Source organism: Sander lucioperca, chromosome 3 (assembly GCF_008315115.2).
Source record: "Sander lucioperca isolate FBNREF2018 chromosome 3, SLUC_FBN_1.2, whole genome shotgun sequence".
Taxonomy (NCBI): Eukaryota; Metazoa; Chordata; class Actinopteri; order Perciformes; family Percidae; genus Sander; species Sander lucioperca.
The window spans coordinates 7,902,161-7,924,963 of NC_050175.1; the positions used below are offsets into that span (position 1 = coordinate 7,902,161).

At 41.1% G+C, this 22,803-nt stretch overlaps 1 protein-coding gene and 1 long non-coding RNA gene across 16 annotated transcripts in view; one reads left to right on the plus strand and one right to left on the minus strand.

The window, feature by feature from the left end:
- Positions 1-22,803, plus strand: part of nav2a (neuron navigator 2a) — a 250,490-nt gene that overhangs the window by 151,947 nt on the left and 75,740 nt on the right. For 12 of the 15 annotated variants that reach the window (XM_035999241.1, XM_035999249.1, XM_035999234.1 and 9 more), the window contains 5 exons: positions 1,899-2,016; positions 7,372-7,424; positions 20,442-20,514; positions 21,650-21,893; positions 22,125-22,181. In XM_035999241.1, the coding sequence (XP_035855134.1) occupies positions 1,899-2,016; positions 7,372-7,424; positions 20,442-20,514; positions 21,650-21,893; positions 22,125-22,181 (545 nt within the window). Of the gene's footprint in view, positions 1-1,898; positions 2,017-7,371; positions 7,425-16,394; positions 16,465-20,441; positions 20,515-21,649; positions 21,894-22,124; positions 22,182-22,803 lie in introns of those variants that run through there. The other 3 variants (XM_035999235.1, XM_035999250.1, XM_035999248.1) reach the window with 2 other exon arrangements.
- The window catches only part of LOC116067336, a 30,618-nt gene continuing 25,804 nt past the window's right edge, over positions 17,990-22,803 (minus strand). Inside the window, exons 4-5 of the long non-coding RNA XR_004109177.2 lie at positions 20,765-20,770; positions 17,990-18,001 (exon numbers count right to left, since the gene is read on the minus strand). This is a non-coding gene — a long non-coding RNA (uncharacterized LOC116067336). The remainder of the gene's footprint in view (positions 18,002-20,764; positions 20,771-22,803) is intronic.

A 22,803-nucleotide genomic window follows, 5' to 3' on the forward strand; every position in this document is an offset into this window, starting at 1 on the left:
GTGTCACTCAAGAGTCTTTTTATAACTGCGTTTGTGTTTGGGTATGCAGCCTGTGTGATTTTAAAAGTCGCTCAGAGGCTCTTTGTGTTTAATGTGTGGTCGTGTACTCTCATAAACCTTTTGCATTTGAGCTTTGGCGTAAAGAGAAGTATATGTTTGTGCTTGTGTGTGTGCCTTTGAAGTGCACACACCTGTTGTATGCCATCACGAGAGCAGTGATTCACACGATGAGTAGCATGGCAGAAAAGCTCCCAGTCTGTTTATAGTGCAAACACAAAGACACAAGGGTCAGAACCGTGTCACACACCTCACCGTGCATGTTGCGCGTCCGTGTTTGTGTGTGCACTCATTCAGTACTAATAGATGCACTTGGATTTCACAGTGATTCTTGAGAAAGTTTAAATGCACAGTAGAAAGCAGGTTACCGACAGAAATAAGTTACACAGGAAATCCAACAACACTTTCATACGAATTATATTGGCACCCTGGTAACTCCTGGTTACTGTACAATTTGTGCATGCAGCAAAGTTACAAGGTTCATTTATTAGCCATTTTTCAACACAGGGTAGCACAATGCAATGCAAGTTTTAGTCCCTTTACAAGACTTTGGTTTATAGTGTGAATGAGGTCAGTAATCACATTTCTCCCCTACCTTTGACCTTATTTGGAGCCAAGAGCTTACTTGTTTTAAGAGTATTGTAAGTGAGTGTTTGTTTCCCCGTACAGTGCAAATATGTCTGAATTTTACAAATAATGTTCAGTTGTGGAAAAAAGACATATTTAGACAAATAGATTCTACTTTCAGTTACTCTGCCTCTGGATTTCATGATTTTGAATATAAGGATTCATCACTATGAGTAATGAGTATTTGTTTTATCCCGCAGTACTGCTGTCACGGTGATACGTTCCCTTCATGCATATTCGTACATAAAAGAAGCAGGAAACTGATAACACGTGTATGGCCAAATAATTTCTCCAGGAGAAATCCATCCTTAAAAAGACAGATTTCTCTTTTACATGACACTAAAGCGATATGATTGATGCAGAAAGCAGACAGTAATCTGGTTGCTTAAACATACTCATCGTCACTCCTCCACTGTCATATTTTTCTCCTGACTGGTATACCAGTTTTTGGGTTTGTGTGAAAACGAGAGAGAGACATACTGTGTAGGGGGAGAGGTGTCTTTATTTAGCCGAGCTGTCGCATGCATTTCAGATCCCTGTAGGGGACAAAACTGCTCTGAAGATGCACTTGTTAAACAGACAAGCCCTGACAATGATACAAATCAAGATAGATTCACGAGGTATCGGTATCTCAAAAATAACTTCTTCTTCATTAGAAATAATGTTCTGTGCCACTTCACTTTAACCTTTTGTATGCCTTTTTTATTATCTCACTAGAAATAGAAACTCACTTCTCTCGATGAGAGAGAGATGGATTAAGGGAGAAAGAGTTTGGCGACTAATTATGAGGGAAGCTATTCAGATTATTCAGATGCTTGCTCTGCCCCCCTCCTCTCCTCCCCCCCCAGGCAGTGAAGGGTCTTTTCTGTCCCCAGAGAGTGATGTCAGCATGGCCCATTGAAAACAGCCGCCGTGCGCTGCGAGATGAATGCCCTGGCTGAGCACAATGGCCCCAATTTGAATACCACGCGGATATATGCCAGATCGGAGCCCCAACAAAAGAAAGAGGGCTACTCTGCTCCCATTCAACCATGTTGTTATTTTATTAGAGTCGTAAATTTGCTTCAACCATTTATACCTTTTGTAGTTTTCAAGTGTTTATGGAGTTTGAAACACGTGGACGTCCTGATGGGGTTGCCCTCTGTTTTGGACTGGGTTTTATTTTTGTTGGCTCATAACTGAGCGCCGTGGTTTGTGTTTGTGTCTGACCGCAGATCTACACGGACTGGGCCAACCACTACCTTGCCAAGTCAGGACACAAGCGCCTGATCAAGGACCTGCAAACAGACGTCGCAGACGGAGTGCTGCTGGCTGAGATCATACAGGTCGTAGGTAAGGAAAACACACTTTTGATTCAAACATCTGCAAAAGAAAGCCAGCTCTGATCTTGTGGTCGCTGAAAAAAAGTAATAGACATCATTAGTTACATCTGAAGATATGACTGACCTTTACCAAACATGTCGTTGCTATTTATTATAAACAGAGGCACATCATCATCCAATAAGAAACTTTTCTTTTGCAAGAGAGTCGATGTCACAGAATGAAACTCTATTATCAGATGTAAAAATAACAATATCAGTATGAATCATACAAAGAGTTTATTTACCCCTGCACAATTGAATCATTTTCTTCCGTGAGGTGCAGATAGATTTAGGACAAAACACTATTATAGAAGTTAAAACCCATCTATTTCTATCTTTCTATCTTTCTATCTATCTATTTTAGGTTTGCTCTGAGGCTTATGAGTGAACTTGAAGAAGTTTGAATAATTGTAGCTCCAAACAGTTTCTTATCTCGTTCAAAAACAAAGAAAAACACATGGCGATCTGGTGTGTTGTGAGATTTATAATTCTTTAGTAAGATAATATAAGATAATCCTTAGCGGGGAAATTTGAAAAAGTGTGAATGTCTAACAGAAACATGTCCTTAGAACAAATTGCAGACAGAACAAATATATAACTACTATATCTGAACACAAAATAAGGAAAGAAAATATGAAAGAAGCCCATTGAAATAATGAGCAAATTTCTGAAGTAACCTGTAAGATGTCTTCTTCTACATGTTAATTACAGTCCCTCCCTTGTTGGTGAAATGTGTTCATCAACTTTTCAGAACCTAATGAAACTAATCTCATTTTCACATTGACCAACATGCATTTCAGGCTTGATTCACTTGTGTCTCAAAGTGTCTCATGAAGGGAATAGGAATGTTTTCAACAGAAAACACATGACAGCAGAACTATGAAGATGTTCATCATAGCGTGGGCTGTGAAAGTGGGCTGTTCCTCTGTGTTTTTGACCCTCGCCCTGTGTCTGTGTCATCGTCAGTCTTGTCATTTCGTCCGGCCGTGCTCAGCCTGTCATTTAATGCGCCGACAGCCTTGAGGCTGAAACATGCTGACACCAGCTGACCAGTGACTCAGCATGTCACTGACTCTGTCTGCTCCCAGCTCTTCCCCCGACGTCTCTGACCCAGATTTATACTTCCTATGCTCCGTTCGGCTTCATCCTGCACAGAGAGAAGTCTCACTGTTCTCACACTGTTTTTTTTTTTTTTTTTTTTAGAGTTGGGTCAGGCTTGGGGCATTTTATACACTGCATGTGAAGTATTGTACATCACATGCTTGAGAGCATCCTTCTCTCATACCATCACTTCCCACACTGGCTCCAGCTTCCTGCCTTCATGTTGGCTGCTTAAGTTATTCTGATTATTCAGAATCAGGTTTAAAGGTCCTGTGACATGCTGCTTTTTGGATGCTTTTATATAGGCATCAGTGGTCCCCTAATACTGTATCTGAAGTCTTTTCCCCGAAATTCAGCCTTGGTGCAGAATTACAGCCACTAGAGCCAGTCCCACAATGAGCTTTCCTTAGGATGTGCCATTTCTGTGTCTGTAGCTTTAAATGCTATTGAGGAGGAGAGAGGGGGGGCAAGGTGGAGGGTGGGGATGTGGCCTTGACCAACTGCCATGCTTCGCTCGTTTGCAAGCCATGATATCTTTCTCATGGGCGGGCCAAATTCTCTGGGCGGGCAAAGCAGAGAAAGGGGAGGTAACCTTTCCCCTTGTGACGCCATATAGGGGCCCATCTGAGCTTTTATTTTCTCAAAGGCAGAGCAGGATACCCAGGGCTTGGTTTACACCTATCACCATTTCTAGCCACTGGGGGACCATAGGCAGGCTGGGGGAACTCATATTAATGTTAAAAAAACCTCATGAAGTGAAATTGTCATGCCATGGGACCTTTAATGGCAAAGTACCGTAAGTGAGTTGATTCTGGCTTTTTCCAGGGGTGTAGTCGCTTCAACTACAGTAACAGTCAAACCTGCACACCTGTATGAGGACTGTAGAGTAACTGAGCTTGTTGTAGTGGAATATAGTTAGCCCTTCCCTGATATACTACAGGAACTAAACCCACAAAGTAAAAGCCAATTGTTTTCTGGTTATTTTTGTCCTTTAATATGGAACTAAATTGAGGTAGTCTGTCTTGCTAGCTTGTGTTTGTCCAGTCATGGACCTGGCATACTTCACCAGTACTGAACCTGGTTATTCCTGAACCCTCAGAGTTCCTCCTTCTCAGAGGAGACTTTTTTAACCTCATAGTAAAACTGTAATACGTTTTTATCGGTCACAGTGCAGGTAAACTTCTGAGTTCTGTGTTCCTGCAAACGTTCCTGTGGTTGAAAAGTGCCACAACATCATGATCCCCTTCATCCAGGATTATATGTATTCTCACAACATCAAGCCTACTTACAATATTTACACTCCGACAGCTGACCACGGCGGCTCTGCTCTCATAATAAAGCAACACGAGCCAGAGTCATCTATTCACCTGTTCTGCCTGCCCTGCTGCCTCCTGTCTACAGGGAAACAAACTCACACCACATAATCGCTGGTGAAACCGGAGCAGGCTGCCGGTGTGAGAACTGCCATACTGGGACCGGATGTGGCACCTGTTAAGCTATTTGACCAATGCAAATTTAAGGTCAGGACTTTGGAAGAGGAAAAACCTCCAGATCAAGGACATCGGTCCTCTTACGAACTGTCCTTGAGGCAACCGTTAGCATTAGGGTTAGGGTTAGATCTAGGATCACATCTGTGACCTTTTAAGATATTCTACTTGTGTCCTCAGCTCCAAGTCTTGGGATACTCTGCTCTTCTAAAAGAAGCCTTTATACAGTCTGGCTTCTGGTCTGTAAGCTGTTGCTGTGCACAAGCCAACCAGGCAAAATGTGTCTACTTATTTTGGGAGCATTTAATGTGTCTCAAAATCACAGAGTAGCTGTCTCTTGTGGGTGTCACCACAGTGTGTAAAGTTTTGCAGGAAGCAGCCCAACCATAGCCAACAGTAGCAGTGTTAAATCATCGATAATGTATAATATGCTATCTGACAGACCTTTGCTAATATAAAGTATTCATCATGAAGCCTTTTTGTTTTGATTTAAAGTTTGTTAGGGATCATCAAAACCTCTAACAACTCCTCTTCACGTCATTATTTTAGTGATGTCCCAGTCAATAGACATGTTTTTTATACGGCGCAGGGAAAGCGGCAACTACTGCTTGTCAGCTTTTCTTACACTTTTTGATTGAGTCGAGCAAACCGATTACAGTTAGAGTTCCAGTCAAAAGTTATTTTACAGAAGAAAAATAAAGTGAACGCATCTACCCTCCAATTGGCCATCACTACACTCCATTATTGGTCATTTGCATTAAGTTCACCAATATCTTTGTTTGCTTTACAAACAGTGTTTGTTAAAACTATTAAAGACATCTTTTAAAGCAGTGGTTTCCAGCCTGAAGTTCTCCAACCCAAAGTTTTTTTTTGTTTTTTTGTTCTTTTAACTGGATAGTTTAACCGTTTATTCCTCAAAACTTTAAACATTAATAAACTTAAATCAATTGAAAATTAAACCAGTGAAAAGAAAATCCCTGTTTGGTTGAACTACTGACAATACGTGGACATAATGCAACCTGTGATGAGGAGTCACAAGGGGTTTGAAGGGGTCACAATCTGAAATGCTTGGGAACCATAAAGCCTGGCCGTGAGCGTCTATTGAGTCCTGTGTCTACAGGACACATTTAAAAACACTGGGCCCTATTTTAACGATCTAAGCACACGGCGTGAAGCGTCTGGCGCAGGTGCGTTTAGGGCTTGTACAAATCCAATTTCGCTAGTTTAGCGGTGGAAAAAGGGTCCGTACGCCAGGCGCATGGTTCAAAAGGGTTGTACTTTGTGTCTTAATTAATCATAGGGTTTTTTGGGGCGTAACATGCAATAAACCAATCAGTGTCATCTCCCATTCCCTTTAAAAGCCAGGCATGTTTGTACCTTGGCACATTGCTATTATGATGGCAGATTTGCTAAGCAGGAAGGAGAGATTTTCAGGAGAAGAAACTGATCTGCTTGTGCGTGAAGGTAAAGCACCAGTAACCATAATAACATGCAATATAAAATATATAGACGTACACAATAATACTATTTCACATTGTAATATTTTGCGCTGTTAAAATAACAATGAAATGCTGCATTACTGACTTTAGACCAGGTTTTTGTTGGTCAATGGCGTGATCACTTTCCGCTGCCTCAAGATAGCAATACGCCAAGAATGCACCTGAACACACCTCCCTGTAAGACCAGCACGCCCATGGGCGCAAAGATGGGCGCAGGTGCATTTGCTATTTAAAGGTGCTCTAAGCGATGTTGGGTGATGTCCCTTCTTGTTGACGTTCGAAGTATTGTCAAACAAAACAGAGGCCCCTCCCTCCTCCTCATCCCGTCCCCTCCCCCTCCCTTCCGTGCTTCCGCGCACTAACCCCCCAACCCCCACCCCCAAATCCTTCTTGTCGGTTATTGGCTGGAACGCTGTTTGTTATGTTTGGTGGTGCAGGTTGGCTAGTTTGTTTTTGTTGCCGTTTGTGGAGCCTGGGCTGTCTACAGTGAGCGCGTTTTTTTTTACAGTGTGTTCAGAGGACAGGCAGCTAGCGGATAGTGAGGAGATGTTTGCTGTATGTGACAAAAAATGTTGTAGCCTAAAAAACATGTGACATCGCTTAGAGCACCTTTAAACGACGTGGGCGCCTGACGGGAAATTAAACTAGCAAAGCCACTTGCGTCGGGCTTTGCGCTGCACTGTGCCGGGTGCAAGATAGGGCCCATTGTGTATTTACTCACCGGACAGAAAGAGGAGTATTATCTCACAGGGTAGGCGTTGCAGTGCATACTGTAGTCCTGAGGTGGAGCTACACTGTGGGCCCCACCGTGCCTCCTGATGCAGGAGGCCGTGCTGTTGGCACAGTTGTCAGCTGTGAGCTGACAATCGTGTCTCAGCTGCTGTGGGCTGGGCCTCTTAATAGATGGGAGGAATCTTTGACAACCGACACACACATACACACCCCCTTATAAAAAGAAGCAGCACAACACACACGGTCGGGCCCCCAGCGGCCCCGTTCCCATTTGCTTTGACCAGATAGCGTTTCATGTCTCAGCGGGAGGGGAGAGGAGGGTCGTCAAATTCAGCGGCATGAACACCTCTGCTCTCCTCACTCAGCCAGCAATCGTCTGGGACACACACACACTCAGGGATCTCGACTGGAAATAAAAGAGAGGATTACATTAACCGAACGCACCTAAAAATCAGTTTTCACAGTTTCTTTTCTCTTTCTCTGTCTCCTCTTTTTGTCTCTCCTCAGCTAATGAGAAGATTGGCGATATCAATGGCTGTCCCAAGAGCCGTTCTCAGATGGTAAGTGACCTTCTAAGCTTGTTTTGGCAGAACCGTTGTAAAATGTACCTCTGTGTGTGAACACTTCTCTGATGTCCCATCTCACCGACTCATGTGGCCCTCGCTGGGAGCTGCGGTGCAAAATTCACTGGTGAATAGCGAGTCCATTTATTTTTTACTTTCGTGGTCTTGTGGGCTGCCGTCCGTGAAACATCTGGCTCAGACTTCTGGCAGTTGGCGCTCAGTTGAAAGCATCGCAGGCTTTGGTTTTGGGGCCAGTTTTGCCTCATCTTATTACACTTGCAAAGGAGAGTGCATTCCTCTCATCTCCTGGAGTGAACACAGGCAGGGAGCATCAGCAGCGCATGACAAAGAAAATGTTTGTAGCCAGTTATGATGTGGTTTTGTCCACAGTGACATTTAGCAGATATGTAAGTGGGATTTCCTTTATAACGCTGCTGGTGGGATCTCTGTGTTTTCGCAGTTTTGTGTTCTCTGTGGGAAATGAGCCGACATTGCCCAGGGCAGGGCTGCCCACCGCTGAATGTGAAGGGTCGTAAATTGGGCCAGTATGCCAGCTGAGCAGGCTATTTCTGGCGACCAGCCAGACTACTGAAGCCTCTCAAAGCACCAGAAAGAGAGAGAGAGAGACGCCCATAGTTAACAACTGAGGAGGAGGTGGAAGCACAGCTGATCGCTCAACCCTTCCTCTTCATTGCAAACATAGACCCATATTACTATACTTGTGAGGACATCCTGGTGTTCAGATTGATTTCTAGTTTTGATAAGAATTGTAGAGTGCTCTGTGTTTTGATGTGGGTCTGTTTCTATGTTGTGGTGCTGATTAATGTCTTGGTAAGCTTTTTCTCCACCACAAAATTCTCCACCTTTGTGGTGGAGAAAAAACTTTGTAGATGATAAAGCCTCAAAGTACACCAGCCAGGATCCATTCTCAATTTAACATAACTGACAGTATAGAGCTAGAGCCTGAACCATGAAGCACGTTCATCATCTGGCCCTCAGTGAAGTCAGGTATTGCCCTTTTGGTTAACCTAACATTGGTCATCCTGGATAACCATGTTCACAAAGCTCAATTAACTATGGGTTTTCCCATGCGGCTACGAGCGTGTTAATGTGAAAGAGTCAGAGTTTTAATTACAAGCGACGTCATCAGAAACATGAATGAAGTACTTAATGGGAAATGAGATACCCATGGGAAAAGTTGGTTATAGCGACAGCAAAAGTTGAAGTTAAATGAGGTGAAATGGATATCATATAATCACACAAGCAGAATAGAATAAGAAGCTGTAGGAAGAAAAAAAAAGCAGGAATTCATACATATGTTAGTATAGAGTTGAGTATGTTTTTGATGATGAATAAGCTATTATGAATGTGTGATGCACAATGTTAAAAGTAATGTAAGACTGTTGGAGAGGAGAGAGGAAAAGAAAGGAGTTAATGCCTGATTAGGTCTACTGACCAAAATGTTGCATTCTTAAGAGACTTAATTAACTCGTGTGGATTATATCGCTAATAAAAGACAACAGAGCGTTTAGGTTTTTTTTTTATTTATCATCACAAGGCTTCATGTTATGCTGTTGGGAATTAAAGAAACTTTGCACAATTAAAATGCAGCTTTTAATTGCATTTTAAAAGCTGCATGCTGTTGGATGCTGTCCTCTCCTACTTCAATGCCTAACAAATCTATCTCTCTCTCTCCCTGACCCTGTCTTTCACTGGTTGAAGCCTGAAAATATTGTAAACAAATTAATAACATAACTATTTACACTGGTCGGACTGTTCAGGCTGGTCCTCATCCTCAACACGTGCCTTTTTCAGTCGCAGAAAATACTTTTCAATACTCATCTGGATTGAAGCAGCAAACATTCAGTGTAAGAGTAAAAAAATGACATAACATTATTTATAATGCGTTTATTTGATTCACAGCTACTACATATAGTGTTTTGACCTCGACAACCCAACTGCATTTTACCACAAACTTGCAACTAGTTAACTTTCTAAAGCAGGCGCAATTACTTGTTTGCTAAGAGTCGGGTCGGGACTCCAACATTAACACATTGTATTCAGAATATAAAATATTTTTATAGCACTTTTTAATGTGTGATTGTGTAAAAGTGTTTACAAGATAGAGACCAACCTTTCGTGAACTTGTGAATTTTGCTAGCCGTCTTCTCTCCTTTATGGAGACAGACGCTGTGTGCACGGAGGGAGGAGCTGTGTGTGTATGTGAGCGAGACGCAAGTGACAGAGAGACGGAGGAGAGCAGGGAAAGGAAATGCAGCTGAACGTGTTTTAAATAGCGTTTAAAAAAAAAAAAAAAAGAATAACAAAACGCAATGTGCGGTGGCCGGTGTTGATAGTGCGGCACACCACCAAACATTAGTCAATGTGTGGGAAACACTGTATATATATATATATATTGCTCTTAATTTCTTGTCACTTTATTGTAAAATCAGTGCTTTTGTCCATGTCGGAATCGTGTATTAATGATGACTCTATTTTTCCAGTGAGCTGCTCGGTCAGTAGTTGGGCAGGTTTTGATCTGATCGTCTGAAGTGAACATGCTCTAAGGAATGTTACAATGGGGATCTTCCCAAACTTTAAAGTGAGCCAGCTTCGTAATACCAGAAAGCCAGAAAAAAAATAGTTAAGTTCAAAATCACTTCAGAAATTCATGCACTAAGTCATATTAGAAATAGCTTAGCTCCCTCTCTACTTCCTGTCCCACTCACTCTCAATTAGGCCTTACCCATTAGCACTGATTACGCCCCCCAGTCGCTTGTAATTGAGCGTTTTGCACTCTTTGGTCTCAGTGGTCTGGGCGTCTCTCTGTGGTTTTGTTGTGCTGTTATCAACATCCTGTGTAGCCTCTCTCACATCCAGCCCCGCTGTCATCTGCAAACACAGCAGCTTTTTTTGTTTTTATTATTATTATTAAAGAGAAGAGAAAATTGCAGGATACTTCTGAGACAAATAAAGTGGTTCCAAATATATAATATGTCTGTGATTGTGTCTCAAATGTTCATAGATGGTGTGTCAGTCAAGAGGGACACAATAAATGATTTTTATAGTGTATATGTTGATTGGATAGTGGCTGTCAAAATCAGTTTTTTTGTGCCTGGATAAGCTTAGATGTTGCAGTGTGTGTTTGTGTCTGTAAGTATTTTTGATCGCGGGGTATAATCTCAAAGTAGGTTTGCAAAATCTGACGCACTCAAGCAATGCTAAGGGCAGGTGCAACCGCAGTCATTATGCAAATGTCTGCATTGTGGGTTGTTGTACTGTCAAAACAAACACACACAGGTCCTGAGAGTTTAGTTGGCAGCTGGGGTGGAGGAGTATGTGAGCCCACTTTTACTGCACTTGATTCCATTGCTTTCAAATCCCCAAAGCTTCCAAAGCTGCTGCCAATTACCACCACTTAACTTAACCTCCGTTTCTAAACGAATAAACATGGAAATGAGCTCCATCAGTGGAATAAACGGTAGCACTCTCACCTCACTCTCACAGTAGCTGATTAGCATGCTGGCTATCCAGGCTGGAGCGAGAGGCTGTTTTTACAACTGTCACATCCTCGTTAAATGGACCCCCATCGTCGGGTCATTCCTCTGCCACCCAGTCAGGCCTTTATGTGTGTGTGTGTGTGTGTGTGTGTGTGTGTGTGTGTGTGTGTGTGTGTGTGTGTATGAGTATGAGTGCTTGTTTGTTTGTGTGTGTCTGTCTGTGTGGCTCTAGCCCAGAGCGAGGGCGTTGAGTTGACACTGAGCTGTTAAAACCACACAGGATGCCATGCGCACACAGAGACACACAAACAAACATACACAGTGTGTCTCGTCCAAGCATCCCATGTTAAAGCAGCAGCTTCTGAATTAACCCTTGTGTTGTCTTGCCGTCGACCACGCAACTTTTTGTTTTTTCTGGGTCAAAATTTTAAATGAAAACTTTTTTTTCAACCTTTTCTTGTTCTTTTTCGATGTTTTTTCTGGGGGTTTTTTGTCACTATTTGACGTTTTCATCGATTTTTTTTCCAGCAAGTCTTTTGACGTTTTTGTCGATTTTTTTCCAGCAATTTTTTTATGTTTTTGTCGATTTTATTCCACGATATTTTTTTATGTTTTTGTTGATTTTTTTTCCCGCGTTTTAGAATTTTTTTCCAACATTTTTGTCACTTTTTTTCAACGTTCTTTTGTCTTTTTTTTTCTCAAATGCTATAAAATTAAATAAAACACCCAAATTCAATAAAAGTAGTGAACTGATCATTTATTTTACCTGTGAAGAGTAATGGTTGTATGGAACCATCCACGACAATTTGGTTGAAAGAAACCCACATTTCTGAAACTTTTAAAAAATGGGTCAAATTTGACCCGAGGACAACAGGAGGATTACGTAGATTTCACCTGCTAGTGCCTGGGGAATAAAACAAGGCTTTACAGAGATGTTTCTATTAACCAAACATTTCATCATCCTCATTTCGTTCAGTGCTATTCAGATCTGACTATGGATTTATTTACTTTATTTACTTGAGATACTATGGACCAACTTTTTGAACAAAATTTAGAGGGACTATTTCATTGGAAGAAAGAAGTTAAAATGAAAACTGGCAGCATGTTGTACCAGGACACTATTCCCTCAAAGAGATGTTGCTGTTGATTTCTTTAATGGAATATTGTCACGACAAATGTAAATCCTTTCACTTCTATTGTTTGAGGATTGAAGTTACGAATATTTCAAAACATTGACAAATAAAACCAAACTTTTCTGCCATTTATAAGTGAGACAATACATGTTTGTTTTTTTGTAATTTGGATGATCTGACCCTTTAAATAACATTATATCATGGGCCTCAGCAGATGAAATCTTAGACATGCTATACCTATATTTACATTAGAATTGATTGCATAATCCATTACATGTATTCACAATTTCATGAATAAGCCATGCAGTGATTTAGATAACATTTCTCTACTGGATATTGAGGAAGAAAACAATTGTTATTAAGAGTCTGGTTTTGTATTTGTTTAGGGTTTCAATCTGGACGTTGTTTCTTGGACACACTCTTGGGTTCAATTATTACCTGCATACATTATACCTTGTTTGCTGGACTGGTTTTTTCTCTCTAATCTGCCTATTGTCTGCTGCTGCAAAAGAGGGAGGGAAGGAGAGGTGGAGGAGGTAAACTGACAGATAGGTACAGTAGAAACCAGCAGGACCAGGTGTTTACGGGCTTGATGAAAAACGGAAGCATCAACAGTCACAGAGGAATGTTAAATGAGAATACAGCTCCTCCACTTCATGCCAGGCTCTTTGCTGAGACTCTGTGATTGTGCCTTTGTGTGTCAAACCAGCCTGACAATAGAGCGTTTCTATATCTTTCACCCAGTATTTCACCTTCAGGGTGCAGTGTCACTGAAACCTGCCACATAGTTTCTACCTGATCAGAACCCGGTACACAGTCGATTGTGCACAGTCTGTGTAGTTTTAGAGATCACAGATTCAGACTGGTGGGGTGATGGTTGCTTCTTTGATGCAGGTGAATGTTGTGGTTTTGTAGATGGTGAAGCTTTACGCAGGTAAGCAGGACAAGACCCAACCTTTATTAATGATTCAACGGGCTGGTAAATGTTTGATCAAAGGGAGCAGTACTGTGTGTGTGTGTGTGTGTGTGTGTGTGTGTGTGTCAGAGAAATCCCCAACTGCATCAGCTGGTCAGAACTCCGGTGATCACCACCACAGAGCAATCACAGTTACTGTTTCTAGGCAACCAAATATACCAAACCTCGTATCTTAATTTCAGACCTTTATCGGAATATTATCTAAGACCGTTTGTCTTCCACGTGAAGGCTGCTGAGCCCTGGGCAACAAATGAGCAGCATCTAAAGGAGGTGGACAAAATAAGAGAAACACTTGACTGATTAATGCAATCTAATACAACAGCGCTGCAACAAAAACTACCGCTGTGAAGCGTGTGTTAATTGTTTCATGAAACTATGATCAAATCATGCAAATCATGGTTCATGTTATTTTGTCCACCCCGTGTACATACACACAGACATACTGTGCTCGTTCGTTGCATAAGTAAGTCATATGTTGCAATAACAGATAGTCCATTCATAGGAGATATGACACAACAGTTTATTAATTATACAAAAAAGGATTCCAGAAACCTCAACCTCGGGAAAAATGTGACCTCTTTTAAATGAATACAAATTCACAAATGTATTCTGAGCAAGCAAAGACACCGCATTAGACAACAAATTAAATCAGCTTTGCCTTAATTATTTTTGCTCACAGTTCAGGGGGGATATATTTATGTAGCCCGAGGACATTTGTGTTTTTATTTATGAAAGCAGATAGTGTCAGCATGAGGATAATAAGGAAAATCTAAAACAGTATTAACATAACAGTTTATGAATAATAATACAAATGAGGAGATACAATAAGAGACATATTTAAATGCTGAATTGAATTAGGGAATACACACCATGACGTGATTACAGACACACACAGCAGCAAGTCTATAGAAATGCATTAGCTGGGCGCCCGGATAGCTCAGTTGGTAGAGCGGGCGCCCATATATAGAGGTTTACTCCTTGACACTCTCTCTCTTCTTTCATGTCTTCAGCTGTCCTGTCAAATAAAGGCCTAAAAATGCCCAAAAATAATCTTAAAAAAAGAAATGCATTTGCTGAAGCAATAAGACCGAATATGCTGCCTGAAGTTGGAGTGTGTGTTTTTGCATCATGGTGTGTTTATCATAGCTGCCAGTGCGTCATTTCTTTATCAATAAGCAGTGACAGCCAGCACTTCCCTCTGCATACATTTTTCATTAAAGAGAGAAAGAATTATTGAGGCAGATGTCAAAGTTCAGCAGGTGAGCAGGTAGCTGGAATCTGTGAAACCTCCTGAGAGAGTGAAAGTATGTGTGGGCAGATACTAGCAGAGTTAAGCACACAGTCATACAGACTCACAACCTTCTTAACGTGATCAGAAAGTCAAATGGTACAGAGCTTTCGGCAATGAAGCTGACACCCTAGAGTCAGACTGATAGATCAGAGTTGCAGCATATCAGGCCAATATTGTTTGTTTTTCAGAAGTATCACATATCAGCTCTTTTGTTTAGTGAAAGTCTGAAGGAAGTTCCTCCGAGACGAGACCCGAAGAAATCTGGAACACCTGCACTGTTAGGCTTTTTGCATAATTGATTCATTTGTTCATTTGAGAGTGTCCTCACTTTTTCTGTTACTGTCTGGTATGGCAACTCTACCGTCCAGCAGAGGTTGCAGCTGGACAGGATAGTCAATACAGCCTCAAAAATCATTGACTGCAAACTCTTCCCCCATTTGTGAGATCTACGAGTCCCATATCCACCAGAAAGGCCTAAACATCCTACAAGATGAGACTCACCCTGCCAACTCCCTTTTCACCATCCTCCCATCGGGGAGAAGGTTGAGAGCTATTAAGACAAAAACCTCCCGCTTTATCAACAGCACATACTGCAGAGCCATAAAATCTCTAAACAGCTCTCCATCTCTGTACCAGCACCTCATGAAAAAAGGTTCTCCTAACGAGCCTGTATAATTTGCACATCTCTTTACACTGGTTTTATAATACTTTTCTATATGTTTTTATGCCACCCATACAAGTGCTATTTTATCTATTTATTGTAAAGTTGTGGATTTGCGCTCTGCATCCCTATGCACCATGTCACTTTAACCTGACATCCGTCACTCTAGCCTCCTGGACTGTCATCCAGGTATGTGGTGAGCGGTGTGCCCTCTTTTTTTGTCAAGTGTGATCCTGTGTGGGATACCGTATGTGTATATATTTGCTCTATGTTTTTGTTGTATCTTGTTGATGTCCTCTCATGAGCACGCTGAAGCAAATCCCTAGCAACCTGCACCGAGTTGTATGGCAATAAAGTATTGAATCTTGATCTTTGTTCAAGAATGCTTTTTGGGGAATTCATTCACTGTTTTAAATAACATTTCAAACATTGCATTTACTGTATTTGCTGAAATCTGGAAACACTGCGACATCACTATAATGAAGTCAGACCAGCCAAAAAGACGAACAGTCAGAGGATCAGACTGGTTTTGATTATCCCTCCAGGTTAGCCAAATTGTTATGGAAGAGCAAACAAAGGTGAACGGAACAATTATTAGCCAAACTGTCTGTTTCAAATATCCATCACAGTTTAAAACCAAATTCTACTTCAACTTTGACCTTCTGTACCTACTGTTGCAATTAGGGACATTTTTGTGCACTTACTTTCAGGTTTTACCTCCAAATAAAGTTAATCTGATAATCTGTCCACCTGACTGATTGTCTGACCCTTGTGTTTGATGTTTTAGCGACGTCGCCTCGTTAACAGATCTCAGCGGTTGCTTTAGCTAGAGAGAAAAATAAGACTCAAGTTGTATTAAACCAGAATTATCATTTAAAGGCAGATGTGAAATCCAGTGCCTAAACTAGTATTTAACAGTTTTGGTGGTGTGCTTCACACTTTGTTTTTGTAGCTCAATATCAAACCCTCTCAGTGGACTTCACAGACGTACATCAACAACAATTGGTCTAGTTTAAGTTGAGGCTTTGCGTCCCTCGATGCCCTTAATGCTGCCTCTTAAGGCTTTTTCATTCTGCAGAGAATAAGGTTTCTGTGTTTAAATACAGAAATTCATTGCTTAAGATCAGCTATCAGCAACCTTGGTTTAAAAATATCGGCCTCAGTATCAGTCTTCAAAAGCTATCAGTCAAATCCTGCTCCAGACACGTAACACTCTGTCTCACACACACTCCCTCCCTCCCTCCCTTTAGCTCTCTCACTCTCTCTCTCCCTCCCTCTCTCACGCACTCTCTCTGTCTCACACACAAACGCAACACCAGCACCCGTGTGATGGGAAGAAGTGTTTGTTCAGAGGGCTGTTGGCTGGCCAGCCCCATGCTGCTGCCGGAGCAGAGCAGGAGGTGACGGTGGCCTGGATGGAGGTGTGAAGCCAGGCAGAGCAGTCACACTGTAGGAACAGATCACACATCCAGGCAGGTAGGAGCCACCAGCGGTGTCCTTCAGTGTTTCAGAGGATTTGTTGCAGATTTCTCTTTGGGCTTGTTTAGGGGTATTTAGTTCTGATGATCACAAGAGTTCAAACAGAGGTCTGTTATGTTGCACTATAAATATTCTCTTTAGTATTCTCTTAATTTGGTCTTTTTGCTCTTTTGACTGTTTTTGTAACTGCGTACTTACTTGGTGTAGCTATATTCTTGAAAATGTTGTCAACTTTGTCATTTCACTTTTACTTGAGTATGTTTTTAATCATCCATCAGCCAGCTTAGCACTACGTTTGTGGAAACAACCGAAGAGTAATGAGCCCTAAAAGTGGACATAAAAAATCAGCCGCAAATTACTTTTACAGTCTTGTAATAACTGGTTTAATGTGATGTCAAGTAAATACGTTTTCAATAAGCCTGCAACTAATACTAGTTTTCTTTACTGATTAATGCATCAGTTAATTGATAATTGTGTTTTTATGAATTGCTTAAGACTTTATGATTGATTGGATATAATGTGTACCCAATCTGACATCTTCTAATAGTTAATTTTGTTTTATAATAATTAATATTAATATGATATTAAAAGCAAGAATAGCTTTGCATTTCTGAAGTTGTAAATGTATTGTCATTTTTACTTGATAATGACTTTGTAGAACATGAATCCAATTTTCAGAATAGTTCATTTTCTGTTCATCAGGTATGGATGGTATGGTATGGATATTTTGTGTAGCTGACAGTAGAGAGGTGAGAGAGAGGGAGGAAGGATGACATGCAACAAAGGTCCCCAGCTGGATTCGATTGGAGATGTTGCAATTACTTGTACAGCGTCTTAAACCTCTAAGGCCAGACTCCTAACAAAAAGTGTGACCTTTTATCAATACATTAACCTATGGAATGTACTTAACATCACAGACCACTCAATGATATAGAACAATAAAATAATACACAAGGGAGGATTATTAATTAATAAAGTGATTGGCCTCAGACTCTGTAGCTGGTGGCAGATTCTTGAGTTAAATAGTGTTCCTCTGGCTTCTCTGAGCTCTGGTCCCTGCTGGTTTTAAATAGCAAGAGGTTTCAGTATGGATACCCCCTGAGAGGCGGGGCTTGGGAGCATCTCAGCAGGACGGGCCTGGCATTTGTGATGGGGTATCTTAATGAAGCATATTTTCTGCAGGCTGCTGCTATTTAAACTCCAACTATACCAGGGGATTTTAGGCAGTAGGGGAGTGGTTCAGTCACTCAAAAGAAGGGTATTATAGAAAGTCTCGGGGTATGTCGGTGGGCATAGAGGGGTATTTCAGATCAGGTTTATTTTTAAAGAGTCTGTGGTATTCGTAGAGGCCCATAGTCTGCATTCCTACTGTTCCTACGTTTTTTGCTGCATCACCTTGAAGGGCAGCATATGTCAGCCCCTCTAACAGCTGTTTCTGGGGTCAGAGGTCACGGAAATGACAGCAGGGGTAGCACTGCTGTTTCAACTCAATCCGCCAGCCTCGTCACACACGCAGACAGACATGGAGTTTAAACTATGAGTAGAAAAGGGTAGTAATCAAATAGTGGATTGGTTAATAACAATGTGGTACAAGAGTGAAGTAATCACTTGGACGATGCAGCAAGTAGTAATCAAACAAGCACTGTGTCAATATCAGCGTCTGTTGGTAGATGAACTTAATGGTAACAATCTGGTTTGGTGTGTAAATGACTCTACAACATATGTGTGTATATGTATATATATATATATATATATATATATATACACACACACACACACACACACACACAGTAACTGCTAGGGGATGTGACTTACAATAGTCAATGTAATTAACATTATTGTGGTAATGGTGTTTCACTAATAGCAATATGTTGGACGAAACTAATAGTAATATGGTAGAAGTTTTATGTATTTGAGCTTTTACTTCAGCTTCTCACCTCACAGCCGGATACTTCCTAACAGGAGAACCACAGAGGGAGCTGTAGGTCAAGCTATATTTAGTCTCCGCATATTAAGTGTAATCACGTCATTAATCTTTGGTGAGTGGGACCCTCCCAGTTGCAGCCCACACCCGGCCTCATTCATAAAGGACACAGTTCATCTGTATTTTAGGTAAAAAAAACACACCTGGAGTATCACTGCTCTATATTTGTACTCCCTTGGCTGTGAAGTTATATTTGTATTTTCATTCAAAATGGGTTTGTTGCAAGTACATTGTGGCAGGATTAGCCTTAATGTGTTATAAACCTACTCTCACTGGTAATAAATGTCATGCTAAAAAAGATTTAGCACCTCTTTAACCTTTGTGCATACTGTAAAATGCTTTTAAATGTCCATTGAACAGTCAATTCTTCAGTTAATTGCCTTTCCAAAAGCAGCACCTAACAGTCAGAGCAACGGCCGTGCCATATTGATATCTTTTGTGCTTTACCTGGTGTGTTTGCTCATCGAAAACAACAGTTGGTAAACTTTGATCGCACGATCATTAATCTGCAGTGACTCTGCTCGATGACTTGTTTTATGTGGTTTACTTTGTTAGGCCAGCCAGCAGACTCGCTGTATAATGGATCACATGGGCTCTGAACAAAGCCTGTCTGCCTATCAAATCCTCTCGCAGTCCAGTGACAGCTCAGCAGTCTGCTCAGGTTGCCAAGGCTGCTGTCATAGCAACTGTGTCCGTATAGATTGTTTGCCTCTTGATGACAAAAGTCTGATTGGTTTGAATCCTGTTTTGACTATGTCACCATGTGGCCGATATTTATTTTTTGCCCATTGCACAGCACAGTCAGTGACTATATATAAAGCCTTTCTACCACTTTCCAACCCTGGTGCTGTATGTATATATTTATGTCATGTCTGCCAAAGAGGTTCTGGAACCTTTTCATTTGTTTGTCTATTTGTTTGTCTTTCAGCTTGATATCTCGTAAATAACTTCACTGTGAATCACTTGTTTTCCCACTCTTCCTACAAATCTAATAACATGTTTGGATGATTTTTAAAAAAACACATTACTTAGTTTTGTTTATATCCCATACCATTTCCATGTAATTCAGAATCAGAAACTGTTTATTGCCAAGTGTGTTTGCACATACAAGGAATTTGACTTGGTGATAGTTTGATGCATGACGATAAAGACATAATTGAAATAGAAATAAGAACATTTGCAATAGAATTTCAAAATGTAGCACAAAGCCTGCCAGATGGGAGTGCTTCAAAGAGCTTGTGGGAGGAGTCGGCCACAATCTTTCCGATCTTTCTCATTGGTTATAGGTGCAGCCTACTGTTTGTGACACAACTACTTTATCTGCTACAAACATGATAGATTTAAATTGTCATAAGTCTGACTCCTTTAAAATCTTGCGTCATCCTTGTACAAATCCTAAGATTCATAGATTCATACATTCTCCAAAAAGAGTGGCTGCCATCAGTCAATCATTATTGTCTGCTATGTGCATATTTATGCAGATCTGGATCCAGATGCGGATTTAACATTTGTTACCATTGTATATTATTAAAACAATACGTTTAGAGGATTTTGAGGTCTAGCAGATGTATGCATTTCCTCAGTACTTTCTAAGATTTCAATTGTATGCTTACTGGCATCAAATACATATTTACTGGCAAAGTCAGTCCAATAAAGATAAACACATTTAGTTACCCATTATAACAGCGTGTTTTTCACTGGTCTAACAATATCAAATCAATGATTAATAAAGCATGTATGGATCTGTATTTCATCCATGTCAGTGTTGATGTTCAGCACCTCTTTTCTGAAAATTATAACATTTTGTGCTGCCAGCTTTGCTTTCTGGATAGACATGTAGAAATTCACTTCCAGTGTTGCCATTAAGCTCTCATGAGAAGCGTGCAAAAGACAGACCAGCATGCTTCCTCACATTATACAACTATGCAAATTTGAATGGAAATGTGCAGGGTGCAGTGTCTTACAGCTGTGTCTGTGTCTCTCTGTCCAGATTGAGAACATTGATGCCTGCCTCAGTTTCCTGGCAGCAAAAGGAGTCAACATCCAGGGTCTGTCTTCAGAGGGTAAGATGGACTCCTGCACTTCTGCTTTCACTGGAACAAAAGAAGTAAACCCAAACCTGGGCCAGGCTAGGCTTGGTCTATCTACTAAACAAATGGCCTTTGTGCTATGGGGGGAAAAAAAGATAACCAATGTCTACTTGATACATTGAAGCATTTTTATTGGCAAGCTCTTTTGCCAGGACATACTACATTAATGCCAGACAGTACACATTAAAACATGCAGGCTTGATAGGGCTTGATTACCCCATACATAAAACTAATGGACCAGAAAGTTGCCTGTAGCGCAGTGTTTAAATGTAGCCTACTTCAAAAAGTATTTGATGTTGGCTTCATTTTTTTATATCATATTATTCATGCAGGGAACCTAAGAATTATAGTAATGGTACTAATACTACTAGTGTTATCATTGGGCAGAACAATGAATAAGGGGACAGCGACGTCCCCTGACAGCAAGAAAGACAGTCAAGTCAGAAGGTCAGTTCTCTGTTCTGTAAGGAGTACATGCAAGTTACATTGTATTTGTTGTGTTTTCAGGCTGCTGTTGAATACAACTTTGCAAGAAAATACAAGTGTACTCAGTGAAACTCAAAGCCTGTTCACTTAATGGCTTCAATGCCAGATAAAGGTGCTAGCAAGTCAAAATATGGCTTGCATGTTCTTCTAAACAATAAGTAAAAAGTTCCACTAAAACCAGTAAAAGTCCATTTAAAAGTGATCATTTAAGTCAAAAGTAAAATTTGTTTTTGTTCACAAAATCATCAGTTTTGGGGTACACTGCTGGCTCAACATGCATAGGCATATATGAGACTTTCTGCCTGTCATTATCACAATATAACAACAATATTGATAGGCCAGTAAAGCATAGTGCTATCCTATAGCATCTCAGTAGCTTTAGTTTCTTACCACAGAACAGTCCTGCAGCTGTCATTGTGCAGATGAAGTGACAGAATTTCTCTATCATCCTCACTTTTGCCTTTTGTTTTAATGTTAAGCACTTTTTACATTTTGTATATGTGAAATATGCTATATAAAAACTGTAAAACTTACTTACTTAATTCATCCACCTTTTTCCTTCTTTATCTCATCTGCCTTTTCTTTTTGAATATTTCACATTGTCCTTCTCCCTAACCCACAGAGATCCGTAATGGTAATCTGAAAGCCATCCTCGGCCTCTTCTTCAGCTTGTCCCGCTACAAACAGCAGCAGCAGCAGGCCCAGCGGCAGAACTCCCAGCCCACTCTCCCTCCCACCGCTCAGCCCCAGGGCACACACCCTCCCCTGAGCCAGCAGAGCAGCGCCCCGGCCCAGCTCAGCCACTCTACGCATGGGACTCCTTCCCTTACAGCCCAGAAAGCAGCACAGGCCGAGATGCAGTCCAGGTGAGGTTATTGCAAACTCTGTAAACTGGAACTATAAGAAAAGTAACCTTGAAACTGGATGAATGAGGTTTGTCTCTGTATTCTTCACTTTCTTGCTGTTTCTGCTGTTCTACTTCATCATTGTGTCATCTCTATCCTCCTGTTCACACCTCCTGTCATTTATAACTGTAAACCTGACCTCTCTTGTCTCTGTCCTCTTCCATATTTCTCTTCTCTTTTCTTCTCCTCTAGGGATGGGTCTCAGAGTAAACTGCTCAAGTTTTCCCTTGGTCACAAAAAGACCTCTAGGTCAGCTTCTTCTGCCTTTTTTTATTTTCTTGCTCCTCCCTCTCTTTCCCCCATCACACCTCCTGTCCCGTCCCCTTCCTGGAAATAGGAAGGTAGAAATTGCCCTTAATCAAGGATATCTTGACAACATCTTTTGTACTGTAATGAGTTTCTTGTTGTTTCTTTGTCTGTAATTAAGGGCAGTATCTACTATAAGCACTATCTAATATGCATGAGTGGTAGTGTAGAGCAGATAGGAACTAGAGCTCCAGGCTCCCTTTTCGGACGGCCCTGTCTGTCTGGCAGCGTGCCTCATTTGGCAAGCCTGCTAAATGGGCTGTGAAAGACCTTTAGATAACCCTTAAGTAAGCGTGTGTGTGTGTGTGTGTGTGTGTGTGTGTGTGTGTGTGTGTGTGTTTGCTTGACAAGCACATCCCCCATATAATGTGACATTAATAATTAACACAGCAAGAATCTGTGGCTGGAATGTGTGTCTATAATATGTGTTGTTCAAATAGAGCTTCCGTCTGCGTTCACTGTGACGCTCTCAAGTCTTTTTGCGTTCACATTTGGCTCTTTTTTAGCATGCAGTGTCGTATTATGTGTTGATGCACCTTGAAATTGGATTTCGGATGTGGTTTTG